Below are 27,421 nucleotides of genomic sequence, written 5' to 3'. Positions count from 1 at the left end.
TCAGGGCAGGTGGAGTATTATTACTATGGTGGACAGGAGGGAGGTCAGGGCAGGTGGAGTATTATTACTATGGTGGACAGGAGGGAGGTCAGGGCAGGTGGAGTATTGTTACTATGGTGGACAGGAGGAAGGTCAGGGCAGGTGGAGTATTATTACTATGGTGGACAGGAGGAAGGTCAGGGCAGGTGGAGTATTATTACTATGGTGGACAGGAGGAAGGTCAGGGCAGGTGGAGTATTATTACTATGGTGGACAGGAGGGAGGTCAGGGCAGGTGGAGTATTATTACTATGGTGGACAGGAGGAAGGTCAGGGCAGGTGGAGTATTATTACTATGGTGGACAGGAGGAAGGTCAGGGCAGGTGGAGTATTATTACTATGGTGGACAGGAGGGAGGTCAGGGCAGGTGGAATATTATTACTATGGTGGACAGGAGGGAGGTAAGGGCAGGTGGAGTATTATTACTATGGTGCACAGGTGGGAGGTCAGGGCAGGTGGAGTATTACTATTATGGTAGACAGGAGAGATGTCAGGGCAGGAGGAGTATTATTACTATGGTGGACAGGAGGAAGGTCAGGGCAGGTGGAGTATTATTACTATGGTGGACAGGAGGGAGGTAAGGGCAGGTGGAGTATTATTACTATGGTGGACAGGAGGGAGGTCAGGGCAGGTGGAGTATTATTACTATGGTGGACAGGAGCAAGGTCAGGGCAGGTGTAGTATTACTATGGTAGACAGGAGGAAGGTCAGGGCAAGTGGAGTTCTATTACTATGGTGGACAGGAGGAAGGTCAGGGCAGGTGGAGTATTATTACTATGGTGGACAGGAGGGAGGTCAGGGCAGATGGAGTATTATTACTATGGTGGACAGGAGGGAGGTCAGGGCAGATGGCGTATTATTACTATGGTGGACAGGAGGAAGGTCAGGGCAGGTGGAGTATTATTACTATGGTGGACAGGAGGGAGGTCAGGGCAGGTGGAATATTATTACTATGGTGGACAGGAGGAAGGTCAGGACAGGTGGAATATTATTACTATGGTGGACAGGAGGAATGTTAGGGCAGGTGGAGTATTACTATGGTAGACAGGAGGAAGGTCAGGGCAGGTGGAGTTCTATTACTATGGTGGACAGGAGGAAGGTCAGGGCAGGTGGAGTATTATTGCTATGGTGGACAGGAGGGAGGTCAGGGCAGGTGGAGTATTATTACTGTGGTGGACAGGAGGGAGGTCAGGGCAGATGGAGTATTATTACTATGGTGGACAGGAGGAAGGTCAGGGCAGGTGGAGTATTATTACTATGGTGGACAGGAGGGAGGTCAGGGCAGACGGGGTATTATTACTATGGTGGACAGGAGGGAGGTCAGGGCAGGTGGAGTATTATTACTATGGTGGACAGGAGGAAGGTCAGGGCAGGTGGAGTATTATTACTATGGTCGACAGGAGGGAGGTCATGGAAGGTGGAGACTTATTACTATGGTGGACAGGAGGGAGGTGAGGGCAGGTGGAGTATTATTACTATGTTGGACAGGTGGGAGGTCAGGGCAGGTGGAGTATTATTACTATGGTGGATAGGTGGTAGGTCAGGGTAGGTGGAGTATTATTACTATGGTGGACAGGTAGGAGGTCAGGGCAGGTGGAGTATTATTACTATGGTGGACAGGTGGGAGATCAGAACAGGTGGAGTATTATTACTATGGTGGACAGGAGGGAGGTCAGGGCAGTTGGAGGATTATTACTATGGTGGACAGGAGGAAGGTCAGGACAGGTGGAATATTATTACTATGGTGGACAGGAGGAATGTTAGGGCAGGTGGAGTATTACTATGGTAGACAGGAGGAAGGTCAGGGCAGGTGGAGTTCTATTACTATGGTGGACAGGAGGAAGGTCAGGGCAGGTGGAGTATTATTGCTATGGTGGACAGGAGGGAGGTCAGGGCAGGTGGAGTATTATTACTGTGGTGGACAGGAGGGAGGTCAGGGCAGATGGAGTATTATTACTATGGTGGACAGGTGGGAGGTCAGGGCAGGTGGAGTATTACTATTATGGTAGACAGGAGAGATGTCAGGGCAGGAGGAGTATTATTACTATGGTGGACAGGAGGAAGGTCAGGGCAGGTGGAGTATTATTACTATGGTGGACAGGAGGGAGGTAAGGGCAGGTGGAGTATTATTACTATGGTGGACAGGAGGAAGGTCAGGGCAGGTGTAGTATTACTATGGTAGACAGGAGGAAGGTCAGGGCAGGTGGAGTTCTATTACTATGGTGGACAGGAGGAAGGTCAGGGCAGGTGGAGTATTATTACTATGGTGGACAGGAGGGAGGTCAGGGCAGATGGAGTATTATTACTATGGTGGACAGGAGGGAGGTCAGGGCAGATGGCGTATTATTACTATGGTGGACAGGAGGAAGGTCAGGGCAGGTGGAGTATTATTACTATGGTGGACAGGAGGGAGGTCAGGGCAGGTGGAGTATTATTACTATGGTGGACAGGAGGAATGTTAGGGCAGGTGGAGTATTACTATGGTAGACAGGAGGAAGGTCAGGGCAGGTGGAGTTCTATTACTATGGTGGACAGGAGGAAGGTCAGGGCAGGTGGAGTATTATTGCTATGGTGGACAGGAGGGAGGTCAGGGCAGGTGGAGTATTATTACTGTGGTGGACAGGAGGGAGGTCAGGGCAGATGGAGTATTATTACTATGGTGGACAGGAGGGAGGTCAGGGCAGATGGAGTATTATTACTATGGTGGACAGGAGGAAGGTCAGGGCAGGTGGAGTATTATTACTATGGTGGACAGGAGGGAGGTCAGGGCAGACGGGGTATTATTACTATGGTGGACAGGAGGGAGGTCAGGGCAGGTGGAGTATTATTACTATGGTGGACAGGAGGAAGGTCAGGGCAGGTGGAGTATTATTACTATGGTGGACAGGAGGGAGGTCAGGTCAGATGGAGTATTATTACTATGGTCGACAGGAGGGAGGTCATGGAAGGTGGAGACTTATTACTATGGTGGACAGGAGGGAGGTGAGGGCAGGTGGAGTATTATTACTATGTTGGACAGGTGGGAGGTCAGGGCAGGTGGAGTATTATTACTATGGTGGATAGGTGGTAGGTCAGGGTAGGTGGAGTATTATTACTATGGTGGACAGGTAGGAGGTCAGGGCAGGTGGAGTATTATTACTATGGTGGACAGGTGGGAGATCAGAACAGGTGGAGTATTATTACTATGGTGGACAGGAGGGAGGTCATGGAAGGTGGAGTATTATTACTATGGTGGAGAGGAAGGAGGTCAGGGCAGGTGGAGTATTATTACTATGGTAGACAGGAGGAAGGTCAGGGCAGGTGGAGTATTATTATTATGGTAGACAGGAGGAAGGTCAGGGCAGGTGGAGTATTATTACTATGATGGACAGGCTGGAGGTCAGGGCAGGTGGAGTATTATTACTATGGTGGACAGGAAGGAGGTTAGGGCAGGTGGAGTATTATTACTATGGTAGACAGGAAAGAGGTCAGGGCAGGTGGAGTATTATTATTATGGTGGACAGGAGGGAGGTCAGGGCAGGTGGAGTATTATTACTATGGTGGACAGGAGGGAGGTCAGGGCAGGTGGAGTATTATTACTATGGTGGACAGGCAGGAGGTCAGGGCAGGTGGAGTATTATTACTATGGTGGACAGGAGGAAGGTCAGGGCAGGTGGAGTATTATTACTATGGTGGACAGGAGGGAGGTCAGGGCAGGTGGAATATTATTACTATGGTGGACAGGAGGAAGGTCAGGGCAGGTGGAGTATTATTACTATGGTGGACAGGAAGGAGGTTAGGGCAGGTGGAGTATTATTACTATGGTGGACAGGAGGAAGGTCAGGGCAGGTGGAGTATTATTACTATGGTGGACAGGAAGGAGGTTAGGGCAGGTGGAGTATTATTACTATGGTGGACAGGAGGGAGGTCAGGGCAGGTGGAATATTATTACTATGGTGGACAGGAGGAAGGTCAGGGCAGGTGGAGTATTATTACTATGGTGGACAGGAAGGAGGTTAGGGCAGGTGGAGTATTATTACTATGGTGGACAGGAGGAAGGTCAGGGCAGGTGGAGTATTATTACTATGGTGGACAGGAAGGAGGTCAGGGCAGGTGGAGTATTATTACTATGGTGGACAGGAGGGAGGTCAGGGCAGGTGGAGTATTATTACTATGGTGGACAGGCAGGAGGTCAGGGCAGGTGGAGCATTATTACTATGGTAGACAGGAAGGAGGTCAGGGCAGGTGGAGTATTATTACTATGGTAGACAGGAAGGGGGTCAGGGCAGGTGGAGCATTATTACTATGGTAGACAGGAAGGAGGTCAGGGCAGGTGGAGTATTATTACTATGGTAGACAGGAAGGGGGTCAGGGCAGGTGGAGCATTATTACTATGGTGGACAGGCTGGAGGTCAAGGCAGTGTGGTTCTGGCAGTGGTTCTGTGTCTGATCCATGTACTCTGCCTGATTGTCAATAGGATTCATGCACAGCTCTTGTGCATTACCCTCTAGTGGTGGACATAGATTTCACAAGCAGGTGAACAAAGAAATGTTGCCACCCGCTACAGAACCCGCGCCACTGTGTTATTAAAGAAACACTTTCATGCACAAGAATATTCAGAACTTAAGTCGGGTTTTTTTAATTCCTAATTTAAGACCAAATAAATGTTAAACTGACTACAGTAAGGTTGCAGTAAGTGCAGAGGCCGTGATGAGTTGGTGTCTTGGCAAATTGAGATAATAAAAACTAATGAGGCGTGTGAAATCCATGTGGCGGTATAATCTGTGCTACAGAGGTTACAGAGGTGTCCATATGCAATTAATTAACAGAGGAACTTCAAAACTCTTCCAAGTAGTTTGCTTAACTTTATTTTTATAGCTATGGCTATGAAACCAAAGCCCTCAGTCATCAGCAGCACTTTAGGAACAGAGTAGAGCTTAAAATGAAGCAGTGCTGAACGTGTTAGTGAAGGACAGCTGAGCTTGAGTGGCTCCTAGGCTTCTCCAGTCTCCGAGGTCCAGTGGACTTGTGTTTTATTGGTGTCTTGAGCTCTGCTGATCCAACCCCAGGGTCCAGTGGCTTCACTGTTTCACTTGATAGAAACTGAAGTTTTCGTCTCAGATCCCTGGTGTTTAGTGGCTTAATAATTAATATTAGCCATTATTATCAGTCCCTGATGCCAAGTATCTGGATCTAGAATACCGACTAGTGGCTAATTATGGAATGTTATGTCCTTCAGACCATGGTATCTAGGTGTTTAGGGGTTGTCCATTACTAGGATAACCCCTTCTTGATCAAAATGTAAAGTAAAGCCTATACTCCCCTCCCGTGCTGGCTCCGTTCCCGCAGTGTGGGCACTCTCGCTCCCCGAGGCTTTCGTGTGGTTGATGTGACACGTGACACCGGCGCCCAATCAGCACTGGCGTCACTGTCTCCGCCTTTGGACAAAACAATCAGGAAGAGGAAGTCCACCCTGCAGCTGATCCCGGACTTCCTCTTCATGAACGTTTTGTCTGAAGGCGGAGACAGTGACGCCAGTGCTGATTGGGCGCCAGAGTCATATATCACATCGGGGAGTCCGAGTGCCGACACCATGGGAAGGGACCCGGCACTGGAGGTGAGTATAGGCTTTATTATTTTTTGAGGACCAAGCGAGGAATATGACAAGAAGTTGTCCAAGTAGCGGACAACTTATTTAAGTCTCTAGTTTCCAGTTCTTTGGAGCTTCAGTCTCCTGGGTACTGTGGGTTATGTTGTGAATTTGGATTCTGGGCTCCCCCGGTGGCTACTGGTGGAATTGAACTGGTGTCTTCATCTTCTCTGTTCACCTGTTCCCATCAAGATGTGGGAGTCGCTATATAACCTTGCTGCTCTGTTAGTTGCTTGCCGGTCAACAATGTTATCAGAAGCCTCTCTGTGCTTGTTCCTGCTCCTAGACAACTACTAGATAAGTTGGACTCTTGTCCATGTTTGTTTTTGCATTTTGTTCCAGTTCACAGCTGTAGTTTCGTTACTGTGTCTGGAAAGCTCTTGTGAACGGGAATTGCCACTCTGGTGTTATGAGTTAATGCCAGAGTTTTAAAGTAATTTCTGGATGGTGTTTTTGATAGGGTTTTCAGCTGACCATGAAAGTGTCCTTTCTGTCTTCTGCTATGTAGTAAGTGGACCTCAAATTTGCTAAACCTATTTTCATACTACGTTTGTTATTTCATCTCAACTCACCGCCAATACATGTGGGGGGCCTCTGTCTCCTTTCGGGGTATTTCTCTAGAGGTGAGCTAGGACTAATATTTTCCTCTGCTAGCTTTATTTAGTCCTCCGGCTGGGCTGGGCATCTAGAATCAACGTAGGCATGCTACCCGGCCACTGCTAGTTGTGCGTTAGGTTTAGTTCATGGTCAGCTCAGTTCCCATCTTCCAAGAGCTAGTTCCTATATATGCTTATGCTATGTTCTCTTGCCATTGAGATCATGACAGTTTGACCGGCCCGCAAAGTGTTAATTGTTTGGGCTGAAGCAGGAGAAAAAGAAGTGTTGAGGGAAAATTTTTTTTTTTTCCCCTCAGAGTTTTGCTGCCTAGCCCTTAATTGCTGTCTAGCTGCTTCTTACCTCCTCTTAACCTTGAATGGCTCTGTGTCCACCTGTTTGTAATGGATCTTCAGAGTGTAACTGCAGGTTTGAATAATCTCGCCACGAAGGTACAAAATTTGCAAGATTTTGTTTGTCATGCACCTGTATCTGAGCCGAGAATTCCTTTGCCGGAATTTTTCTCGGGGAATAGATCCGGGTTTCAGAATTTTCGAAATAATTGCAAATTATTTTTGTCTCTGAAATCTCGCTCTGCCGGAGACCCTGCACAGCAGGTCAGGATTGTGATTTCCTTGCTCCGGGGCGACCCTCAAGACTGGGCTTTTTCATTGACACCAGGGGATCCTGCGTTGCTCAATGTGGATGCGTTTTTTCTGGCCTTGGGGTTGCTTTATGACGAACCTCATTTGGAGCTTCAGGCAGAAAAAACTTTGATGTCCCTATCTCAGGGGCAAGATGAAGCGGAAATTTACTGCCAAAGATTCCGTAAATGGTCTGTGCTTACTCAGTGGAATGAGTGCGCCCTGGCGGCGACTTTCAGAGAGGGTCTCTCTGATGCCATTAAGGATGTTATGGTGGGGTTCCCTGTGCCTACGGGTCTGAATGAGTCCATGACAATGGCTATTCAGATCGATAGGCGTTTGCGGGAGCGCAAACCAGTGCACCATCTGGCGGTGTCCACTGAGAAGTCGCCAGAGAGTATGCAGTGTGATAGAATTCTGTCCCGAAGCGAGCGGCAGAATTTTAGACGGAAAAATGGGTTGTGTTTCTATTGTGGTGATTCTACTCATGTTATATCAGCATGCTCTAAGCGCACTAAAAAGCTTGGTAAATCTGTTTCCATTTGCACCTTACCGTCTAAATTTATTCTATCTGTGACCCTGATTTGCTCTTTGTCATCTATTACCACGGACGCCTATGTCGACTCTGGCGCCGCTTTGAGTCTTATGGATTGGTCCTTTGCCAAACGCTGTGGGTATGATTTAGAGCCTTTGGAGACTCCTATTCCTCTGAAGGGGATTGACTCCACCCCATTGGCTAATAATAAACCACAATGCTGGACACAAGTAACTATGCGTATTAATCCGGATCACCAGGAGATTATTCGCTTTCTGGTGCTGTATAATCTACATGATGATTTGGTGCTAGGATTGCCTTGGCTGCAATCTCACAACCCAGTCCTCGACTTTAGAGCTATGTCTGTGTTGAGCTGGGGATGTAAGGGGGCTCATGGGGATGTACCTGTGGTTTCCATTTCATCATCCATTCCCTCTGAAATTCCTGAGTTCCTGTCTGACTATCATGACGTCTTTGAAGAATCCAAGCTTGGTTCGTTACCTCCGCACCGAGAGTGCGATTGTGCCATAGATTTAATCCCGGGTAGTAAATACCCAAAGGGTCGTTTATTTAATCTGTCTGTGCCTGAACATGCTGCTATGCGAGAATATATAAAGGAGTCCTTGGAAAAGGGACATATTCGTCCATCGTCATCTCCCTTAGGAGCCGGTTTTTTCTTTGTGTCAAAAAAAGACGGCTCTTTGAGACCATGTATCGATTATCGGCTTTTGAATAAAATCACTGTTAAATATCAATACCCATTGCCGTTGCTGACTGATTTGTTTGCTCGCATAAAGGGGGCCAAGTGGTTCTCTAAGATTGACCTTCGTGGGGCGTATAATTTGGTGCGAATCAGGCAGGGGGATGAGTGGAAAACCGCATTTAATACGCCCGAGGGCCACTTTGAGTATTTAGTGATGCCTTTTGGTCTTTCTAATGCTCCGTCAGTTTTCCAGTCCTTTATGCATGATATTTTTCGCGATTATTTGGATAAATTTATGATTGTGTATCTGGATGATATTCTGATTTTTTCGGATGACTGGGACTCTCATGTCCAGCAAGTCAGGAGGGTTTTTCAGGTTTTGCGGTCTAATTCTTTGTGTGTGAAGGGTTCGAAGTGTGTTTTTGGGGTACAGAGGATTTCCTTTTTGGGATATATTTTTTCCCCCTCTTCCATTGAAATGGATCCTGTCAAGGTTCAAGCTATTTGTGATTGGACGCAGCCCTCTTCTCTTAAGAGTCTTCAGAAATTTTTGGGCTTTGCTAACTTTTATCGTCGATTTATTGCTGGTTTTTCGGATATTGCTAAGCCATTGACCGATTTGACTAAGAAGGGTGCTGATGTTGCTGATTGGTCCCCTGATGCTGTGGAGGCCTTTCGGGAGCTTAAGCGCCGTTTTTCCTCTGCCCCTGTGTTGCGTCAGCCTGATGTTGCTCTACCTTTTCAGGTTGAGGTCGACGCTTCTGAGATCGGAGCTGGGGCAGTGTTGTCGCAGAAAAGTTCTGACTGCTCCGTGATGAGGCCTTGTGCCTTCTTTTCCCGTAAATTTTCGCCCGCTGAGCGGAATTATGATGTTGGGAATCGGGAGCTTTTGGCCATGAAGTGGGCTTTTGAGGAGTGGCGCCATTGGCTTGAGGGGGCCAGACATCAGGTGGTGGTATTGACTGACCACAAAAATTTGATTTATCTTGAGACCGCCAGGCGCCTGAATCCTAGACAGGCGCGCTGGTCATTATTTTTCTCTCGGTTTAATTTTGTGGTGTCATACCTACCGGGTTCTAAGAATGTTAAGGCGGATGCCCTTTCTAGGAGTTTTGAGCTTGACTCGCCTGGTAACTCTGAGCCCACAGGTATCCTTAAGGATGGAGTGGTATTGTCAGCCGTTTCTCCAGACCTGCGGCGGGCCTTGCAGGAGTTTCAGGCGGAGAGACCTGATCATTGCCCACCTGATAAACTGTTTGTTCCTGATGATTGGACCAATAGAGTCATCTCTGAGGTTCATTCTTCTGCGTTGGCAGGTCATCCTGGCATTTTTGGTACCAGGGATTTGGTGGCAAGGTCCTTCTGGTGGCCTTCCCTGTCACGAGATGTGCGAGGCTTTGTGCAGTCTTGTGACGTTTGTGCTCGGGCCAAGCCTTGTTGTTCTCGGGCTAGTGGATTATTGTTGCCCTTGCCTATTCCTAAGAGGCCTTGGACGCACATCTCGATGGATTTTATTTCAGATCTGCCTGTTTCTCAGAAGATGTCTGTCATCTGGGTGGTGTGTGACCGTTTTTCTAAGATGGTCCATTTGGTTCCTCTGCCCAAGTTACCTTCTTCTTCCGAGTTGGTTCCTCTGTTTTTTCAAAATGTTGTTCGTTTGCATGGTATTCCTGAGAATATCGTTTCTGACAGAGGGACCCAATTCGTGTCTAGATTTTGGCGGGCATTCTGTGCTAGGATGGGCATAGATTTATCTTTTTCGTCCGCTTTCCATCCTCAGACGAATGGCCAGACCGAGCGGATTAATCAGACCCTGGAGACATATCTGAGGTGTTTTGTGTCTGCTGACCAGGATGATTGGGTTGCTTTTTTGCCATTGGCGGAGTTCGCTCTCAATAATCGGGCCAGCTCTGCCACTTTGGTGTCCCCGTTTTTCTGTAATTCGGGGTTTCATCCTCGATTTTCCTCTGGTCAGGTGGAATCTTCGGATTGTCCTGGAGTGGATGCTGTGGTGGAGAGATTGCATCAGATCTGGGGGCAGGTGGTGGACAATTTGAGGTTGTCCCAGGAGAAGACTCAGCTTTTTGCCAACTGCCACCGTCGTGTTGGTCCTCGGCTTTCTGTTGGGGATTTGGTGTGGTTGTCTTCTCGTTTTGTCCCTATGAGGGTCTCTTCTCCTAAGTTTAAGCCTCGGTTTATCGGCCCGTATAAGATATTGGAGATTCTTAACCCTGTTTCCTTCCGTTTGGACCTCCCTGCATCCTTTTCTATTCATAACGTTTTTCATCGGTCATTATTGCGCAGGTATGAGGTACCGGTTGTGCCTTCCGTTGAGCCTCCTGCTCCGGTGTTGGTTGAGGGTGAGTTGGAGTACGTTGTGGAGAAAATCTTGGACTCTCGTGTTTCCAGACGGAGACTCCAGTATCTGGTCAAGTGGAAGGGATACGGCCAGGAGGATAATTCTTGGGTGAATGCATCTGATGTTCATGCCTCCGATCTGGTTCGTGCCTTTCATAGGGCCCATCCTGATCGCCCTGGTGGTTCTGGTGAGGGTTCGGTGCCCCCTCCTTGAGGGGGGGGGTACTGTTGTGAATTTGGATTCTGGGCTCCCCCGGTGGCTACTGGTGGAATTGAACTGGTGTCTTCATCTTCTCTGTTCACCTGTTCCCATCAAGATGTGGGAGTCGCTATATAACCTTGCTGCTCTGTTAGTTGCTTGCCGGTCAACAATGTTATCAGAAGCCTCTCTGTGCTTGTTCCTGCTCCTAGACAACTACTAGATAAGTTGGACTCTTGTCCATGTTTGTTTTTGCATTTTGTTCCAGTTCACAGCTGTAGTTTCGTTACTGTGTCTGGAAAGCTCTTGTGAACGGGAATTGCCACTCTGGTGTTATGAGTTAATGCCAGAGTTTTAAAGTAATTTCCGGATGGTGTTTTTGATAGGGTTTTCAGCTGACCATGAAAGTGTCCTTTCTGTCTTCTGCTATGTAGTAAGTGGACCTCAAATTTGCTAAACCTATTTTCATACTACGTTTGTTATTTCATCTCAACTCACCGCCAATACATGTGGGGGGCCTCTGTCTCCTTTCGGGGTATTTCTCTAGAGGTGAGCTAGGACTAATATTTTCCTCTGCTAGCTTTATTTAGTCCTCCGGCTGGGCTGGGCATCTAGAATCAACGTAGGCATGCTACCCGGCCACTGCTAGTTGTGCGTTAGGTTTAGTTCATGGTCAGCTCAGTTCCCATCTTCCAAGAGCTAGTTCCTATATATGCTTATGCTATGTTCTCTTGCCATTGAGATCATGACAGGGTTAGTTCTACAGTTTCTGGTGTACAGTAGCTTAGTTATATAGTCCCTGGTGTACAGTGGGTTAGTTCTACAGTCCCTGGGGTACTGTGGGTTACTTCTACTGTGTCTAGTATCCTGTAGCTTAGCACATCAGTCCCTGTTGTACAGTGGGTTAGTTCTACAGTCCCTGGTGCACAATGGGTTAGTTCTACAGTCCCTGGTGCACAATGGGTTAGTTCTACAGTCCCTGGTGCACAATGGGTTAGTTCTACAGTCCCTGGTGCACAATGGGTTAGTTCTACAGTCCCTGGTGCACAATGGGTTAGTTCTACAGTCCCTGGTGCACAATGGGTTAGTTCTACAGTCCCTGGTGTACAGTGGGTTAGTTCCACAGTCCCTGGTGCACAATGGGTTAGTTCTACAGTCCCTGGTGTACATTGGGTTAGTTCCACAGTCCCTAGCATACAGTGGGTTAGCGCTACAGTTCCTGGTGTACAGTGGGTTAGTTCCACAGTCCCTAGCATACAGTGGGTTAGTGCTACAGTTCCTGGTGTACAGTGGGTGAGTTCTACATTTCCTGTTGTTTAGTGGGTTAGTGGTTAGTTCTACAGTCCCTGGTGGAAAGTGGGTTAGTTCCACAGTCCCTAGCATACAGTGGGTTAATTCCACAGTCCCTGGGGTACAGTGAGTCAGTTCTATAATCTCAGTTTATAGCTTTAATCCTTGGTGTGCAGTAGTTCAGTTCTACAATCTCTAGTATCCAGCTGTTTAGGGCTTCAGGCGGGTTCCTGTTTTTTACACCCATCTATATATATAAAAGGCATCGTGATTACTCGCTAATCCCGCCCCCTGCACAGTAGCTCCACCCAACCACATCACCACACATAATCCCGCCCCCACCCATTACCACACACAATCCCGCCCCCCACCACATTACCACACATATTCCCACCCCCCACCACATTACCACACATAATCCTGCCCCCCACCACATCACCACACATAATCCCGCCCCCCACCACATCACCACACAATCCCACCCCCCAACACATTACCACAGATAATCCCGCCCCATTACATTACCACACATAATCCCACCCCCACACATTACCACACAAGGCTCCGACCTCACACATTACCACACGAGGCTCCGTCCCCACACATTACCACACGAGGCTGCGTCCCCACACATTACCACACGAGGCTCCGTCCTCACACATTACCACACGAGGCTCCATCCCCACACATTACCACATGAGGCTCCGTCCCCACACATTACCACATGAGGCTGCGTCCCCACACATTACCACACGAGGCTGCGTCCCCACACATTACCACACGAGGCTGCGTCCCCACACATTACCATACGAGGCTCTGTCCCCACACATTACCACATGAGGCTCCGTCCCCACACATTACCACACGAGGCTCCGTCCCCACACATTACCACACGAGGCTGCGTCCCCACACATTACCACACAAGGCTCCGTCCCCACACATTACCACACGAGGCTCCGTCCTCACACATTACCACATGAGGCTGCGTCCCCACACATTACCATACGAGGCTCTGTCCCCACACATTACCACACGAGGCTCCGTCCCCACACATTACCATACGAGGCTCTGTCCCCACACATTACCACATGAGGCTCCGTCCCCACACATTACCACACGAGGCTCCGTCCCCCACATTACCACATGAGGCTGCGTCCCCACACATTACCACACCCAGCAGCATTAATTAGATAGCAACGAGCGTGCCGAGCGTTAGCTGGCTGGAATCAGCTAGTGTGCCCTTAAAGGGGTACATAAATAGGGTTAAAATCCGTTATGTGGTATGCCTTTTAGTTACAAGTTTAATAGCACACCATGTGGTCAGGAATAAAATTGAAACTAACGTCCATATGAATATTTCTACTGTATATCACTATCATTTCATGACATAGTAGCCATTGATAGGTATTGAGGCCGATGTATGCAGTCAGCTCCCACACTCCCCCTAGTGGTGGTTGCAGGTGCAATTTTATAATTTATCTCTATTTCTGAAGCAGGATCTCTGTATCAGCAAAATAGATGTTTCATATAATCTGAAATTAAACAATTCCATATTTTTAAAGTATTTTGGAAAAAATAACATCGTATTATTTATATATCGTATAAAAACACAAAGCTCAAATTTGAAATCCAATATGTAGAAGACTACAGATTCCAGGCTCAGCAGGGAGAGAATTGGACTGAATTTACTCTGGCTAAGAAATAGGAAGTTTATGGAGTATGAAAGTTTTATTTTCCGACTTTTAGTTACATTATAGTTCTTCTCTTGTCAGTCACAAGTGCTCTGCTGCACCAGGGAGATTCATAGCTCCCGAAAGACGGACACTTCCCATAGTGAATGCGTCTCATCCAGCAAAGAGCAGATATCACAGCGGGGAGAGATCACTGCAATAACCGAAATATAAAGAAATCTCCCCAATGATATAAAGCTGCAGACACAGACTGATAATATACCCCAGCGATCCGGCCAGCGCTTACAGGCTCCAATGTATGCAGCATTCAAGTGCCTAGGAAACTGGCCACCTCTGACAGACTGCAGAAGTGGCTGGTAACCTAGAGAACGATCTGTAAACTATAGAATTACAATTTCCCCCATTTTTCAGAATGCAGAGGATTTTTAATAAGAAGCTAATTGCAAAGTTGCTAGTTTTTACATGCACTTTGCAATTTTTTTGGCCAATTAATAAGCGAAGTAAACCCCTTTAAGACAAGAGTAACGTAAAAAACAGTCCTCCTACAAAAAAAGGCAACTAATCAAAAGAGGAGCTGGGGATGATGGCAGGTAAGAGTCAGCTCCCAGTGCCCCCGTCCAGAAGCCCGAGATCACTGACTATGTCTGTCTATTTATTTAATCTTTCTGTCTATCATCTATCTATCTACCTATCTATTTAAAGTGGCTTGCAAAAGTATTCACCCCCTTGATATTTTTGATGGTTTGCTACCTCACGACCTGGAATTTCACAGTTTTTTTTGGATGTGCATCAGTTCCTGTACAGATCATGCCTACAACTGAGAACATTTGGTTTTCTTCTTGCTGTGAAGCAAACAACAAATAGGACAAAATAACTGAAAATGTCTGTGAGCATAACTATTCACCCCCCTAAAGTCAGTACTTTGTAGAGCCTCCTTTTGCGGCATTTACACCTGCTAATCACTTTGGATAAGTTTCTATGAGCTTTCCACATCTGGCAACTGGGATTTTGGCCCATCATTAAGGCAAAACTGCTCCTGCTTCTTCACATTAGATGGTTTCCTCTGGTGAACAGAAATCTTCATGTCTCACCACAAATTTTCCATTGGATTAAGGTCTGGGCTGTGATTCGGCCACTCGAAAACATTTACACGTTTCCCCTTAAACTACTCGAGTGTTGCTTTAGCAGTGTGCTTTGGGTCATTGTCTTGTTGGAAGGTGAACCTCCGTCCCGGTCACAAATCACTGACAGACTGAAACAGGTTTTGCTCAAGAATATCCCTGTATTTCGCACCATCCATCTTCCACTCGACTCTGACCATTTCCTCTGCCCCTGCTGTGGAAAAACATCCCTACACAATGATGCGGCCACCACCATGCTTCACTGTGGGGATGGTGTAATTAGGGACATGAGCTGTCTTGGTTTGAAGTCAGACGTAGCATTTACCTTCTTGACCAAAAAGTTCATTTATTGTCACATCACCACAGCAACTTCCTCCACACATTTGGGGAGTCTCCCACATGTTTTTTTGGCAAAATTCAAAATGAGCCTTACAATTTTTGTGTCCAAGTAAAGGCTTTTTTCAACCCACTCTTCCATAAAGGCCACCTCTATGGGGTGAACAGGCAGCACAGCGGGTCAGTAGTAAGCACTGAAGTCTTGCAGTGCTGTTGTCCTGGGTTCAAATTCCACCAAGAACAACATCTGCAAGAACTTTGTATGTTCTCCCCGTATTTGTGTGGGTTTCCTCCTGGTTCTCCAGTTTCCTCCCACACTCCAAAGACTGATAGGGAATGAAGATTGTGAGCCCCATTTATGACAGTGATGATAATGTATATAAAGCGCTGTGGAATCAGATAGCACTATATAAGCAAAAACATAATAAATAAATAATAATTGTGGTCATATGGACAGATACTCTAGTCTCCGCTTGGGTACTCTGCAGCTCCTTCAGGGTCACTTTTGGTCTCTGTGCTGCCACTCTGATTAATTCCCTCCTTGCCCACGTTGAGAGTTTTAGTGGACGACCTCTCTTTGTTTGGTTTGTTGTGGTACCATGTTCTTTCCATTTGATGATAATGGATTTGATGGTGCTCCGGGGGTCATCAGAGATTGAAATATTGTTTATAACCCAACCCTGACTTGTACTTCTCAACAATTTTGTCCCTGAGATCTCCTTTATCTTCATGGTGCTGTTTGGAGATCTCCTTAGTCGTCATAGTGTCATTTGGAGATCTCCTTGGTCTTCATGGAGTTGTTTGGAGATCTCCTGGGTCTTCATGGTGCTGTTTGGAGATCTTCTTGGTCTTCATGGTATTGTTTGGAGATCTCCTTGGTCTTCATGGTGTTGTTTGGAGATCTCCTTAGTCTTAATGGTGTTGTTTGGAGATCTCATTGGTCTTCATGGTGTTGTTTGGAGATCTCCTTGGTCTTTGTGGTGTTGTTTGGAGATCTCCTTAGTCTTTATGGTTGTGTTTGACGATCTCCTTGATCTTCATGGTGTTGTTTGGAGATCTCCTTGGTCTTCATGGTGTTGTTTGGAGATCTCCTTGGTCTTCATGGTGTTGTTTGGAGATCTCCTTGGTCTTAATGGTGTTGTTTGGAGATCTCCTCGGTCTTCATGGTGTTGTTTTTAGATCTCCTTGGTCTTCATGGTGTTGTTTGGAGATCTCCTTGGTATTCATGGTGGTGTTTGAAGATCTCATTGGTCTTAATGGTGTTATTTGGAGATCTCCTTGGTCTTCATGGTGTTGTTTGGAGATCTCCTTGGTATTCATGGTGGTGTTTGAAGATCTCCTTGGTCTTCCTGGTGTTGTCTGGAGATCTCCTTGGTCTTCATGGTGTTGTTTGGTTAGTGGTGCCCCTTGTTAATGGTGTTGCAACCTCTGTGGCCTTTCAGAAAAGGTGAAGTGTATACAGTGACAGACATGTGACACTTAGATTGAAACACAGGGGCACATCTCGTCACTAATCATGAGACTTATGAAGGGAATTGCTTGCACCAGAAATTTTTAGGGGCTTCATTGCAAAAGGGGTGAATACATATGCACATGACAAATGTTAATTATTTAATCACATAAATGTAATTTATGCCTATATTTTATTCTGCCCCAGCTGTATAATGTATTGAGTAATTGCCTTTAACTCCACCTTACAGCAAGTTTACATCACAATATCAATTTCATTTTCCTCCATTTCTTTTTTTAAAGTATCCTGTTTTTTCCTTTTTTTTTTTTTTTAAAAATGTCTGAAAATGATTCCTTAAAACAGACGCACACGTCCCATGCAACTCAAAATTTATTCCACATACGTCTCAAAACAATTGGTTTCCCCTTTATAGCTCGCTCTGCATTCATATGACACTTCATAAACTTCTTCAAACTCCATCTTGAAAACCACTATCCCTATACCTGGTAAGCGCTGGAACACCTAAGAAATCGATGGTGGAGATCAGACTGGTTTATGAAGTGCAAGATTTCTGGAGCGGATCTGTGCAGTGGAAACCAAGAGCAGAGGCTCAGCGAGCATAAACATGCCATAAATAGGGGGATAGAAATGGGTCAAAGCGAGCCAAACACCGCCGAAAAAGCACACCACTAATGCGCCTTGTTACGGGGAAATAGTATCTCGGGAAGGAAAAAAAAAAACTATTGTGATGAAATCACAAGCAACAAACTGATGAAAAATATAAATATATGTTGTGTAAAATTAGAACAATGAACCAACTGCGAATAAGCACAAAATAAACACAAAAAGCCAAAAATCATTAGAATTTGTTACTTACATTTCTTAAGAGGGTGATTCTTTTTTTATCTTGTCAAAATTATTATTATTTATTATTATTATTATTATTTATTGTTATAGCGCCATTTATTCCATGGTGCTTTACATGTAAGGAGGGGTATACATAATAAAAACAAGTTCAATAATCTTAAACAATACAAGTCATAACTGGTACAGGAGGAGAGAGGACCCTGCCCGCGAGGGCTCACAATCTACAAGGGATGGGTGAGAATACAGTAGGTGAGGGTAGAGCTGGTCGTGCAGAGGTTTGGTCAAAATGAGGACATCTGACATTATCTGTCCAATCTTATTACTTTTTCTGTCTTTATTTCTGTCTATCTATATATCCATCTCTTTCCTTCTATCTCTATACATTTATATTTCTTTCTATATATTTATCTCTTTCTATCTCTCAGAATTCTAATATCTATTATCGATCTATCTATTATCTATATCTTATCTATTATCTATCTATCTATCATCTATCATTTATATCTTATCTATTATCTATCTTATCTATCTAACATCTGTCTATTATCTATCTATCTATCTATCTATCTATCTATCTATCTATCTATCATCTATCCATCTATTATCTGTCTATTTAGCTATCATCTATCTACTGTATATATATATCCTCTATCTATTATCTATTTATTATCTATTATCTATCTATTATCTATCTATTATCTATAATAATAATAATAATCTTTATTTATATAGCGCCAACATATTCCACAGCGCTTTACAGTTTAACAGTTTCAAACAACAATCATAGGTAACAACGTTAACAATACAATAATTAAAGCACAATAAGACGACCCTGCTCGTGAGAGCTTACAATCTACAATGAGGTGGGGGGATACAAAGTACAGGTGTGTATGTACAATGATGGTCCAGCCATCTTCAGGGGGTGGGGGTAGATGGAGATAGTGAATGGGCTACACACACACAAACATAACATGACTGATTAGGGAACGTGATAGGCCGCTCTGAACAAATGTGTTTTGAGGGAGCGCCTAAAACTATGCAAGTTGTGGATGGTCCTAATATCTTGGGGTAGAGCATTCCAGAGGATTGGTGCAGCACGGGAGAAGTCTTGGAGTCTGGAGTGGGAGGTACGGATTAGTGCAGAGGTTAGTTGAAAGTCGTTTGCAGAGCGCAGCGGTCAGCTAGGCCGATAGACAGAAATGAGGGAGGAGATGTAAGGGGGCCGCACTGTGGAGAGCTTTGTGGGTGAGAACAAGTGCTTTGAATTGTATCCTGTAATGAATGGGCAGCCAGTGTAACGACTGGCGAAGAGCAGACACGTCCGAGTAACGATTAGCCAGATGGACAACCCTGGCTGCTGCATTAAGGATGGACCGGAGAGGGGAAAGTGGAGTGAGGGGGAGGCCAATTAATAGAGCATTGCAGTAGTCCAGGCGGGAGTGGATTAGGGCGACAGTGAGGGTTTTTGTTGTCTCCATGGTAAGAAAAGGGCGGATTCTAGAGATGTTCTTTAGGTGTAAGCGGCATGAGCGGGCAAGAGATTGTATATGGGATGTGAAGGAGAGATCGGAGTCAAACCTAACACCCAGACAGCGCGCCTGCTGCCGGGGTGTTATTATGGTGCCACCCACGGAGAGGGAAATGTCAGATTTAGTGAGGTTAGTAGATGGTGGGAGCAGAAGAAGTTCAGTTTTGGAGAGGTTGAGTTTCAGATAGAGGGCGGACATGATGTCGGAGACTGCGGACAGACAGTCAGTGGCGTTCTGTAGTACAGCGGGGGTAAGGTCAGGGGATGACTTGTATAGTTGTGTGTCATCAGCGTAAAGATGGTACTGAAAGCCAAATCTGCTGATGGTCTGTCCAATTGGGGCCGTGTAGAGGGAGAAGAGAAGGGGCCAAGGTCCGAGCCCTGAGGTACCCCGACAGTGAGAGGAAGAGGAGATGAAGTGGAGCCGGAGAACAGAACACTGAAGGAGCGTTCAGAAAGATAGGATGAGAACCAGGAGAGAGCAGTGTCCTTAATGCCTAGTGACTGGAGCCTAGAGAGTAGGAGAGGGTGGTCAACAGTGTCGAAAGCTGCAGAAAGATCGAGGAGAATGAGCAGAGAGTGGTCACCGTTACATTTTGCTGTCAGAAGGTCATTGGTCACCTTGATGAGTGCAGTTTCTGTCGAATGTAGGGGGCGGAAGCCAGACTGTGAAGGGTCTAGGAGGGAGTGAGTGGAGAGGTAATGGGTAAGGCGGGAGTAGACTAGGCGCTCCAGGAGTTTTGAGATGAAGGGGAGATTGGAGACTGGTCTGTAGTTGTTTGTGCAGGATGGGTCGAGGGTGGGTTTTTTTAGTAATGAAGTAATGATAGAGTGTTTGAAGGAGGAGAGGAAAATGCCAGAGGAGAGGGACAGATTAAAGATTGCAGTTAGGTGAGTTGTGAAGACTGGAGAGAGAGACTGGAGGAGATGAGAGGGAATGGGGTCGGTAGTGCATGTAGTCGGACGAGAAGAAGAGAGGAGCTTGGAGACTTCTTCTTCTGTGATGGGATCGAATGTGGAAAGTGAGCCAGGGGAGATGCAGGGAGGGATGGGAGTCATTGCACTTGGTGTCGGGAGCGGATTTCCTGACAGATATTGTCTATTTTCTCTATAAAGTGGGAAGCCAGGTCATCAGCACAAATATCTATCATCTATCTATTATCTATCTATTATCTATCTATCATCTATCTATATTATTTATCTATTTATTATCTCTCTATCTCTTGTACTCAGTAAGTGTCGGTTTTCTTACCTCACATATTGTTGTGAAATTGGGAATGTCTGTCGTTAAGTATCCATGTCTTTGAAGCATCAGGAATAAGAAACATCGGACGGTTTCCAGAACAGCTGCTTTGGGTCTAAAATAAAGATATATAAAATAAATAAAATGCATTTTTTCTAGAATCATATATTATATATTTTTGTAATGGTAAATTCCAGTTTCAGCTCATCATCAAGCTTCGTATCATGAGACTGAGGTTACACAACTGCTCTCATTCTCACCATATCTGCCCCCTGCGATTGTGCTGGGCACACAGTGGGGTACAATGGAGGACGTTAGCGGGATATTTGGGGTACACTCCGGATGAGCACCTCTGGCGCTATTTCAGAGAGAAAAAAAATTGCCCTTTATTTCCCCTTTAAGCTTTTTTCAAAGCGATAATTGGATGATTCTGAATGTGTAACTCGAGGTTATTACATACTAATATTTATTTTTCATAAGACTGGAATTCCCCTTTAAGAACAATTTATAAAAAAAAAAATACTGGATTAATAAATGAAGTGCTCACTTGTTCTCCAGGATGTATCCAAAAGCTGTTAAGGTCAAGAGAATGTAAAGAATCCTCACAAGAAGTATTGTTTGCGTTAACACCTGCAAATAAAAAAATAAAAAATTATAATAACCTTAAAAAGGGACCTGTCACCAGGTCAGAAGTGTTCAGTTTTTGCTATTATTTTATTCCTACTTTTCCCATGAGTATCATGTGTTTTATTTTATTTAATCCATCATACAGTTCCACAGATTGTGGAATTTTTACATATTACACATTTTTATGGTCTTTCTTAGGGAGCGGTGCTCACAGGGTAATAACATAGGGCAGCCTAAAGACACGCCCCTGAGGATCCTGGAAGGAAAATGCTACCCTGGTAAACACCATAAATGTTAGCACTAACTAAAAAAAACCCTCATATTTCTGGAGGATTAAAAAAAAAAGAGAACATACTCATGGGAATATACATTTAAAAAAGGACACTATTGACCTGGCGACAGGTCCTCTTTAAACCCATCTTGACCAGATTACTTGCTTTTAAATGCATAGACACTTTTAGTATTTTTGCACACAAAGGTGGTAAAGGAATTGTTGCTTTATGTTAGGGCATTTGTTTTTTACATAATTTTCACATCAATATGTTTCCCTTATTTCCTTCGATTAGATGCAAAATGCTAAAAATAAAAAAAATGTTTAGTTGTGGGTGATCCGTGCAGGTGATAGATACAATTTGGGTTGACTGTAGTACTGCGTATATTTTATTTTTTTATATGTAATAATTATATTTTTTCCACAAAAAATATTATTATTATTATTTGTATATTATGCCATCCCAAGAAGTCATAAAATACTATACAATTTTTTTTTTACTATGGCATTTTTTTTTGCATGATACTAAAACCCTGGATACAACAAAGAATCCAATATGTCAACTGTATAAATGACACTCAAAAATCAAGAAATCAACCATGTAATTGCCAGATCTAACAGAGACCGTGTGCAATAAACTCTTATGTGTGAAAAAGAAAGACAGGAGGAAATGAGACCTGGAAGTATTTGATTTATTACTATTATTATTATTATTATTATTATTATTATTACTATTATTATTATTATTATATATTATTATTTCTGAATTTATTTCAATATTAAGTTATTTTTATTTCATTTTTTTATACTTTTTTGTAGCCTTTTACGTATATTCATTCTCAGAATTTGTAACAGTTACCAACATTCTCCATAACATAAAAACTTACAAATTTAGCTTTAAACATGTGCTCATAGATGCCAAGGAGAAGAATAAAGTGACCCATCGCATATATCTGTGAGGATGTTGACAGTGTTGGGTCATATGGTTTTTCATCACCGGTAACCTGCAATCAATCAAAAAGTGTACAAATTATTATAAGTATATGAAATACTGAAATATAGTTAGTGCACTAAAGTTTATCTTCGGCCATGGTTCCTCGAGGGCGGAGCTATCCTGTCTTCACAACATTAGCAAACATTGAAGAGACGTAACATCACCAAACCTTTATTGAGAGACAATAATCTAAAGGTTGTAATAAAGTTGGGAGAAGCGCTTAAACTTCTGAAGTAGGTCAACAGATCCTATTCTATCTGCATGTAATTTGGTCCAATTACAAAGGGCCCCGACAGCCCTGAAAAAAAGGAATTTACTTTGAGATCTCTCTTAAAGAAAAGGGGTTAAAAAAGAAAAAACCTTATTATACTCCCATATCCTAGGACCCTTAAATTAGACATTAACCTCCTAAAATTGATTAACCCCTTAATCCTATATGACGTACTATCCCGTCGAGGAGACCTGGGACTTAATTCCCAGTCACGGACCGCCCCTGACACATTAACCCCCGGCGGTACAGGGAAGCATTGCGCAGGGAGGGGGCTCCCTGTGGGCTTCCCTGAGACCCTCGGTACAAGGCGATGTGCTCACCTTGTACCGAGCGTCTCCTCCCTGCAGGCCTCGGACCAAAATGGCCGCGGGGCTACTACCGGGTCCTGCAGGGAGGTGGATTACCAGTGCCTGCTCAGAGCACACAGTGCTCTGCAAAGTGTAAGATCAGCGACCTGACCCTATAACATGATGTCCTCCCCCTGGGACAATGTTATAAATTGGACAACAACATTTGAGGTCCAATTTCTCCTGTTACCCTTGTGAAAATACAAAACTGGGGGCTAAAAAATAATTTTTGTGGGAAAAAAATATTTTTTATTTTCACGGCTCTGCGTTATACACTGTAGTGAAACACTTGGTGGGTCAAATTGCTCACTACACATCTAGATAAGTTCCTTAGGGGGTCTACTTTCCAAAATGGTGTCACTTGTGGGGGGTTTCAATGTTTAGGCACATCAGTGGCTCTCCAAACGCAACATGGCGTCCCATCTCAATTCCTGTCAATTTTGCATTGAAAAGTCAAATAGCGCTCCTTCCCTTCCGAGCTCTGCCATGCGCTCAAACAGTGGTTTACCCCGACATATGGGGTGTCAGCGTACTCAGGACAAATTGAACAACAACTTTTGGGGTCCATTTTCTCCTGTTACCCTTGATAAGATAAAACAAATTGGAGCTTAACTAAATTTTGTGTGAAAAAAAAGTTAAATGTTCATTTATATTTAAACATTCCAAAAATTCCTGTGAAACACCTGAAGGGTTAATAAACTTCTTGAATGTGGTTTTGAGCACCTTGAGGGGTGCAGTTTTTAGAATGGTGTCACACTTGGTTATTTTCTATCATATAGACCCCTCAAAATGACTTCAAATGAGATGTGGTCCCTAAGAAAAAATGGTGTTGTAAAAATGAGAAATTGCTGGTCAACTTTTAACCCTTTAACCCTTATAACTCCCTAACAAAAAAATTTTGGTACCAAAATTGTGCTGATGTAAAGTAGACATGTGGGAAGTGTTACTTATTAAGTATTTTGCTTGACATATCTCTGTGATTTAAGGGCATACAAATTCAAAGTTGGAAAATTGCAAAATTTTCAAAATTTTCGCCAAATTTCCATTTTTTCACAAATAAACGCAAGTCTTATCGAATAAATTTTACCACTGTCATGAAGTACAATATGTCTCGAGAAAACAGTGTCAGAATCATCAGGATTTTGTTGATGCGTTCCAGAGTTAGAACCTCATAAAGGGACAGTGGTCAAAATTGTAAAAATTGGCCCCGTCATTGGCCAAGTGCAAACCATCCTTGGGGCTTAAAGGGTTAATACTCGAGCAATAATTAATTCTATGATATGTATCAATATCTCGTTCTTCAATGGCGGATTTGTCTTATAATTGGCAGAAATCATGGGATACATGAACCCATACACATGAATCGGCCCCTTTAGCCTTGGAGTATTGACAACCTCAGCTCCACGACACCAACAAACAATACGTTTATTACCCTGGAATTCTGCTACATTTTCATCACTGATGTTTTGGGATCTAGAAAAATATATTAACTTACATTAAAATATAATAACGTACTTTTGGAAGTTCTTCCGCTAGTCCAAGCCGAGGTTTTCCTGGTCCCCATCCTGGTCCTTTAAATATTACAGACAGTTTGTTCAAGAAACCAGGCGTACTCCAAAATGTTTTCCACATGTAGACACAATGCTGCAACTATAAAAACATATATAAATGTCACGTGAATTCCTCTAATCAATACTTCTGGAAATAGTCAGAAAGTCTGATGACAGACACTGAAAGCCCATAAGAAAGGTGGCACGTCTCTAATGAGTGCAGCTCTGGAGTATAATACAGGATGTAACTCCGGATCAGTAATGTATGTACACAGTGACTGCACCAGCAGAATAGTGAGTGCAGCTCTGGGGTATAATACAGGAGGTAACTCAGGATCAGTAATGTATGTACACAGTGACTGCACCAGCAGAATAGTGAGTGCAGCTCTGGAGTATAATACAGGGTGTAACTCAGGATCAGTAGTGTAATGTATGTACACAGTGACTGCACCAGCAGAATAGTGAGTGCAGCTCTGCGGTATAATACAGGATGTAACTCAGGATCAGTAATGTAATGTATGTACACAGTGACTGCACCAGCAGAATAGTGAGTGCAGCTCTGGGGTATAATACAGGATGTAACTCAGGATCAGTAGTGTAATGTACTGAATGTACACAGTGACTGCACCAGCAGAATAGTGAGTGCAGCTCTGCGGTATAATACAGGATGTAACTCAGGATCAGTAATGTAATGTATGTACACAGTGACTGCATCAGCAGAATAGTGAGTGCAGCTCTGGGGCATAATACAGGATGTAACTCAGGATCAGTAATGTAATGTATGTACACAGTGACTGCACCAGCAGAATAGTGAGTGCAGCTCTGGAGTATAATACAGGATGTAACTCAGGATCAGTAATGTAATGTATGTACACAGTGACCGCACCAGCAGAATAGTGAGTGCAGCTCTGGAGTATAATACAGAATGTAACTCAGGATCAGTAATGTAATGTATGTACACAGTGACTGCACCAGCAGAATAGTGAGTGCAGCTCTCGGGTATAATACAGGATGTAACTCAGGATCAGTAATGTAATGTATGTACACAGTGACTGCACCAGCAGAATAGTGAGTGCAGCTCTGGGGTATAATACAGGATGTAACTCAGGATCAGTAGTGTAATGTACTGAATGTACACAGTGACTGCACCAGCAGAATAGTGAGTGCAGCTCTGCGGTATAATACAGGATGTAACTCAGGATCAGTAATGTATGTACACAGTGACTGCACCAGCAGAATAGTGAGTGCAGCTCTGGGGTATAATACAGGAGGTAACTCAGGATCAGTAATGTAATGTATGTACACATTGACTGCACCAGCAGAATAGTGAGTGCAGCTCTGGGGTATAATACAGGATGTAACTCAGGATCAGTAATGTAATGTATGTACACAGTGACTGCACCAGCAGAATAGTGAGCGCAGCTCTGGAGTATAATACAGGATGTAACTCAGGATCAGTAATGTAATGTATGTACACAGTGACTGCACCAGCAGAATAGTGAGCGCAGCTCTGGAGTATAATACAGGATGTAACTCAGGATCAGTAATGTAATGTATGTACACAGTGACTGCACCAGCAGAATAGTGAGTGCAGCTCTGGGGGATAATACAGGATGTAACTCAGGATCAGTAATGTAATGTGTGTACACATTGACTGCACCAGCAGAATAGTGAGTGCAGCTCTGGAGTATAGTAGAGGATTTAACTCAGGATCAGTAATGTAATGTGTGTACACAGTGACTGCACCAGCAGAATAGTGAGTGCAGCTCTGGAGTATAATACAGGATGTAACTCAGGATCAGTAATGTAATGTATGTACACAGTGACTGCATCAGCAGAATAGTGAGTGCAGCTCTGGGGTATAATACAGGATGTAACTCAGGATCAGTAATGTAATGTATGTACACAGTGACTGCACAGCAGGAAGAGGTGGAGCCTGCTTGCCGTGTGCTCTGTGTGCTGCATAGAGAGAGCTCCTGGGAAGGGAGGTAAACTTTTTCATCCAGGACTTTTTGTCTGCCCCCTTCCCAGGAAAGAAGGCTCATTTTGGGACTGGCCTCCGGGGCTGGGCCCCCGGCTCCCGCCTCCCGGTCCAAGCCGGCGGGGGGTGGGAGGACTCCAACTCCGGCTAGGGCCACAAGATCTGGCCAAGGATCAGGCAAGGGATCCAGTATGAAGACCCGTAGGACCCCTGAGGCCGCGGCGGCTCCTTCCCCCGGAGGTAGGCCGAGTACGAGCAGGGGTGCTGCAGCGGTGCCCCTTGGTTGGGGTACTAAGGCGGCTAGAGAATCCGCCGTGGGCTATGGTTCACGCATCCATGCGCACCTCTGCGAGTATGAGGACGCCTCAAGGAAGCTAAAATCCCTCTGGGGGGAGTTGAGGGTAGCTAAGGAGAGGTCTGACAGGGCCTCCGGCAATAAGAAGGCCGAGCTATCCGCCGCGGTCAAGAAGATCAAACAATCCATACAAGACCTGGAAAGCCGGAGGTGTGAGATCCTGGATGGCAGCGGGCCCTTCCGTGAAAAGCTGGAGAACGACGACCGGTTCAGAGCCATGACCGGTGGGGCTCCGGAGGGGTCACGGAGCTCCGGCCAGGTGGTGGAGGAGGATGATGAGGAATGCGAGGAGGAGGTCGCGCCCTACCCACCGCCTGGTGGCCTGGTAAGAGATCTCCAGGCGTCGCATAGCGGGATAGCCCCCGAGCAGGTGGCTCTCCCGTCAGATTCTGGCCCTTCAGGGGACAGCGGGAGCGAGGGGGAGGATGAGGATGGTGGTAGTAGCAGCGAGGGGGGCTGCCTCGTCATGCAGCAGATCCGGCAGATCGAGTCCCCGGTCCGTTTTAACCAGCTGAGGTTCGGGGATGAGATCTGTGAGGACGAGGCAACCAGGAGGGGGATGAAGAGAAAGGCAAAGAAAAGTAAGAAGAAAACATCTACTGTGGAGAAGTATGTGTATGTCCCCCTCTCTGGGGCCCCCCGGTCCCGCTGTGCGGCACCCGCTACCCACCCCGGCTCGGACTCTGTTGTGGGTCCGCAGCGAGGGAGCGGGGAGATTACAGGCCATGACACGCAGGGCGCTGCCTCTGTTTGTGGTAACGGAGGGGGTAGTGATGTGTCTGATATGGAGCATGGTGT

General features: G+C 45.1%; 1 protein-coding gene across 2 annotated transcripts in view; it reads right to left on the bottom strand.

Annotated features, from left to right (window-relative positions):
- Positions 1–27,421, bottom strand: part of AGMO (alkylglycerol monooxygenase) — a 214,256-nt gene that overhangs the window by 65,322 nt on the left and 121,513 nt on the right. For both annotated transcript variants that reach the window (XM_077268079.1, XM_077268078.1), the window contains exons 10-13: positions 24,253–24,387; positions 22,013–22,129; positions 20,775–20,857; positions 20,237–20,342 (exon numbers count right to left, since the gene is read on the bottom strand). In XM_077268079.1, the coding sequence (XP_077124194.1) occupies positions 20,237–20,342; positions 20,775–20,857; positions 22,013–22,129; positions 24,253–24,387 (441 nt within the window). The remainder of the gene's footprint in view (positions 1–20,236; positions 20,343–20,774; positions 20,858–22,012; positions 22,130–24,252; positions 24,388–27,421) is intronic.

The sequence above is a fragment of the Ranitomeya variabilis genome, chromosome 6 (assembly GCF_051348905.1).
Source record: "Ranitomeya variabilis isolate aRanVar5 chromosome 6, aRanVar5.hap1, whole genome shotgun sequence".
Lineage (NCBI taxonomy): Eukaryota > Metazoa > Chordata > Amphibia > Anura > Dendrobatidae > Ranitomeya > Ranitomeya variabilis.
Note: the sequence above shows the minus strand (reverse complement) of the source record. Positions and strands in the feature narration are given on the sequence as shown.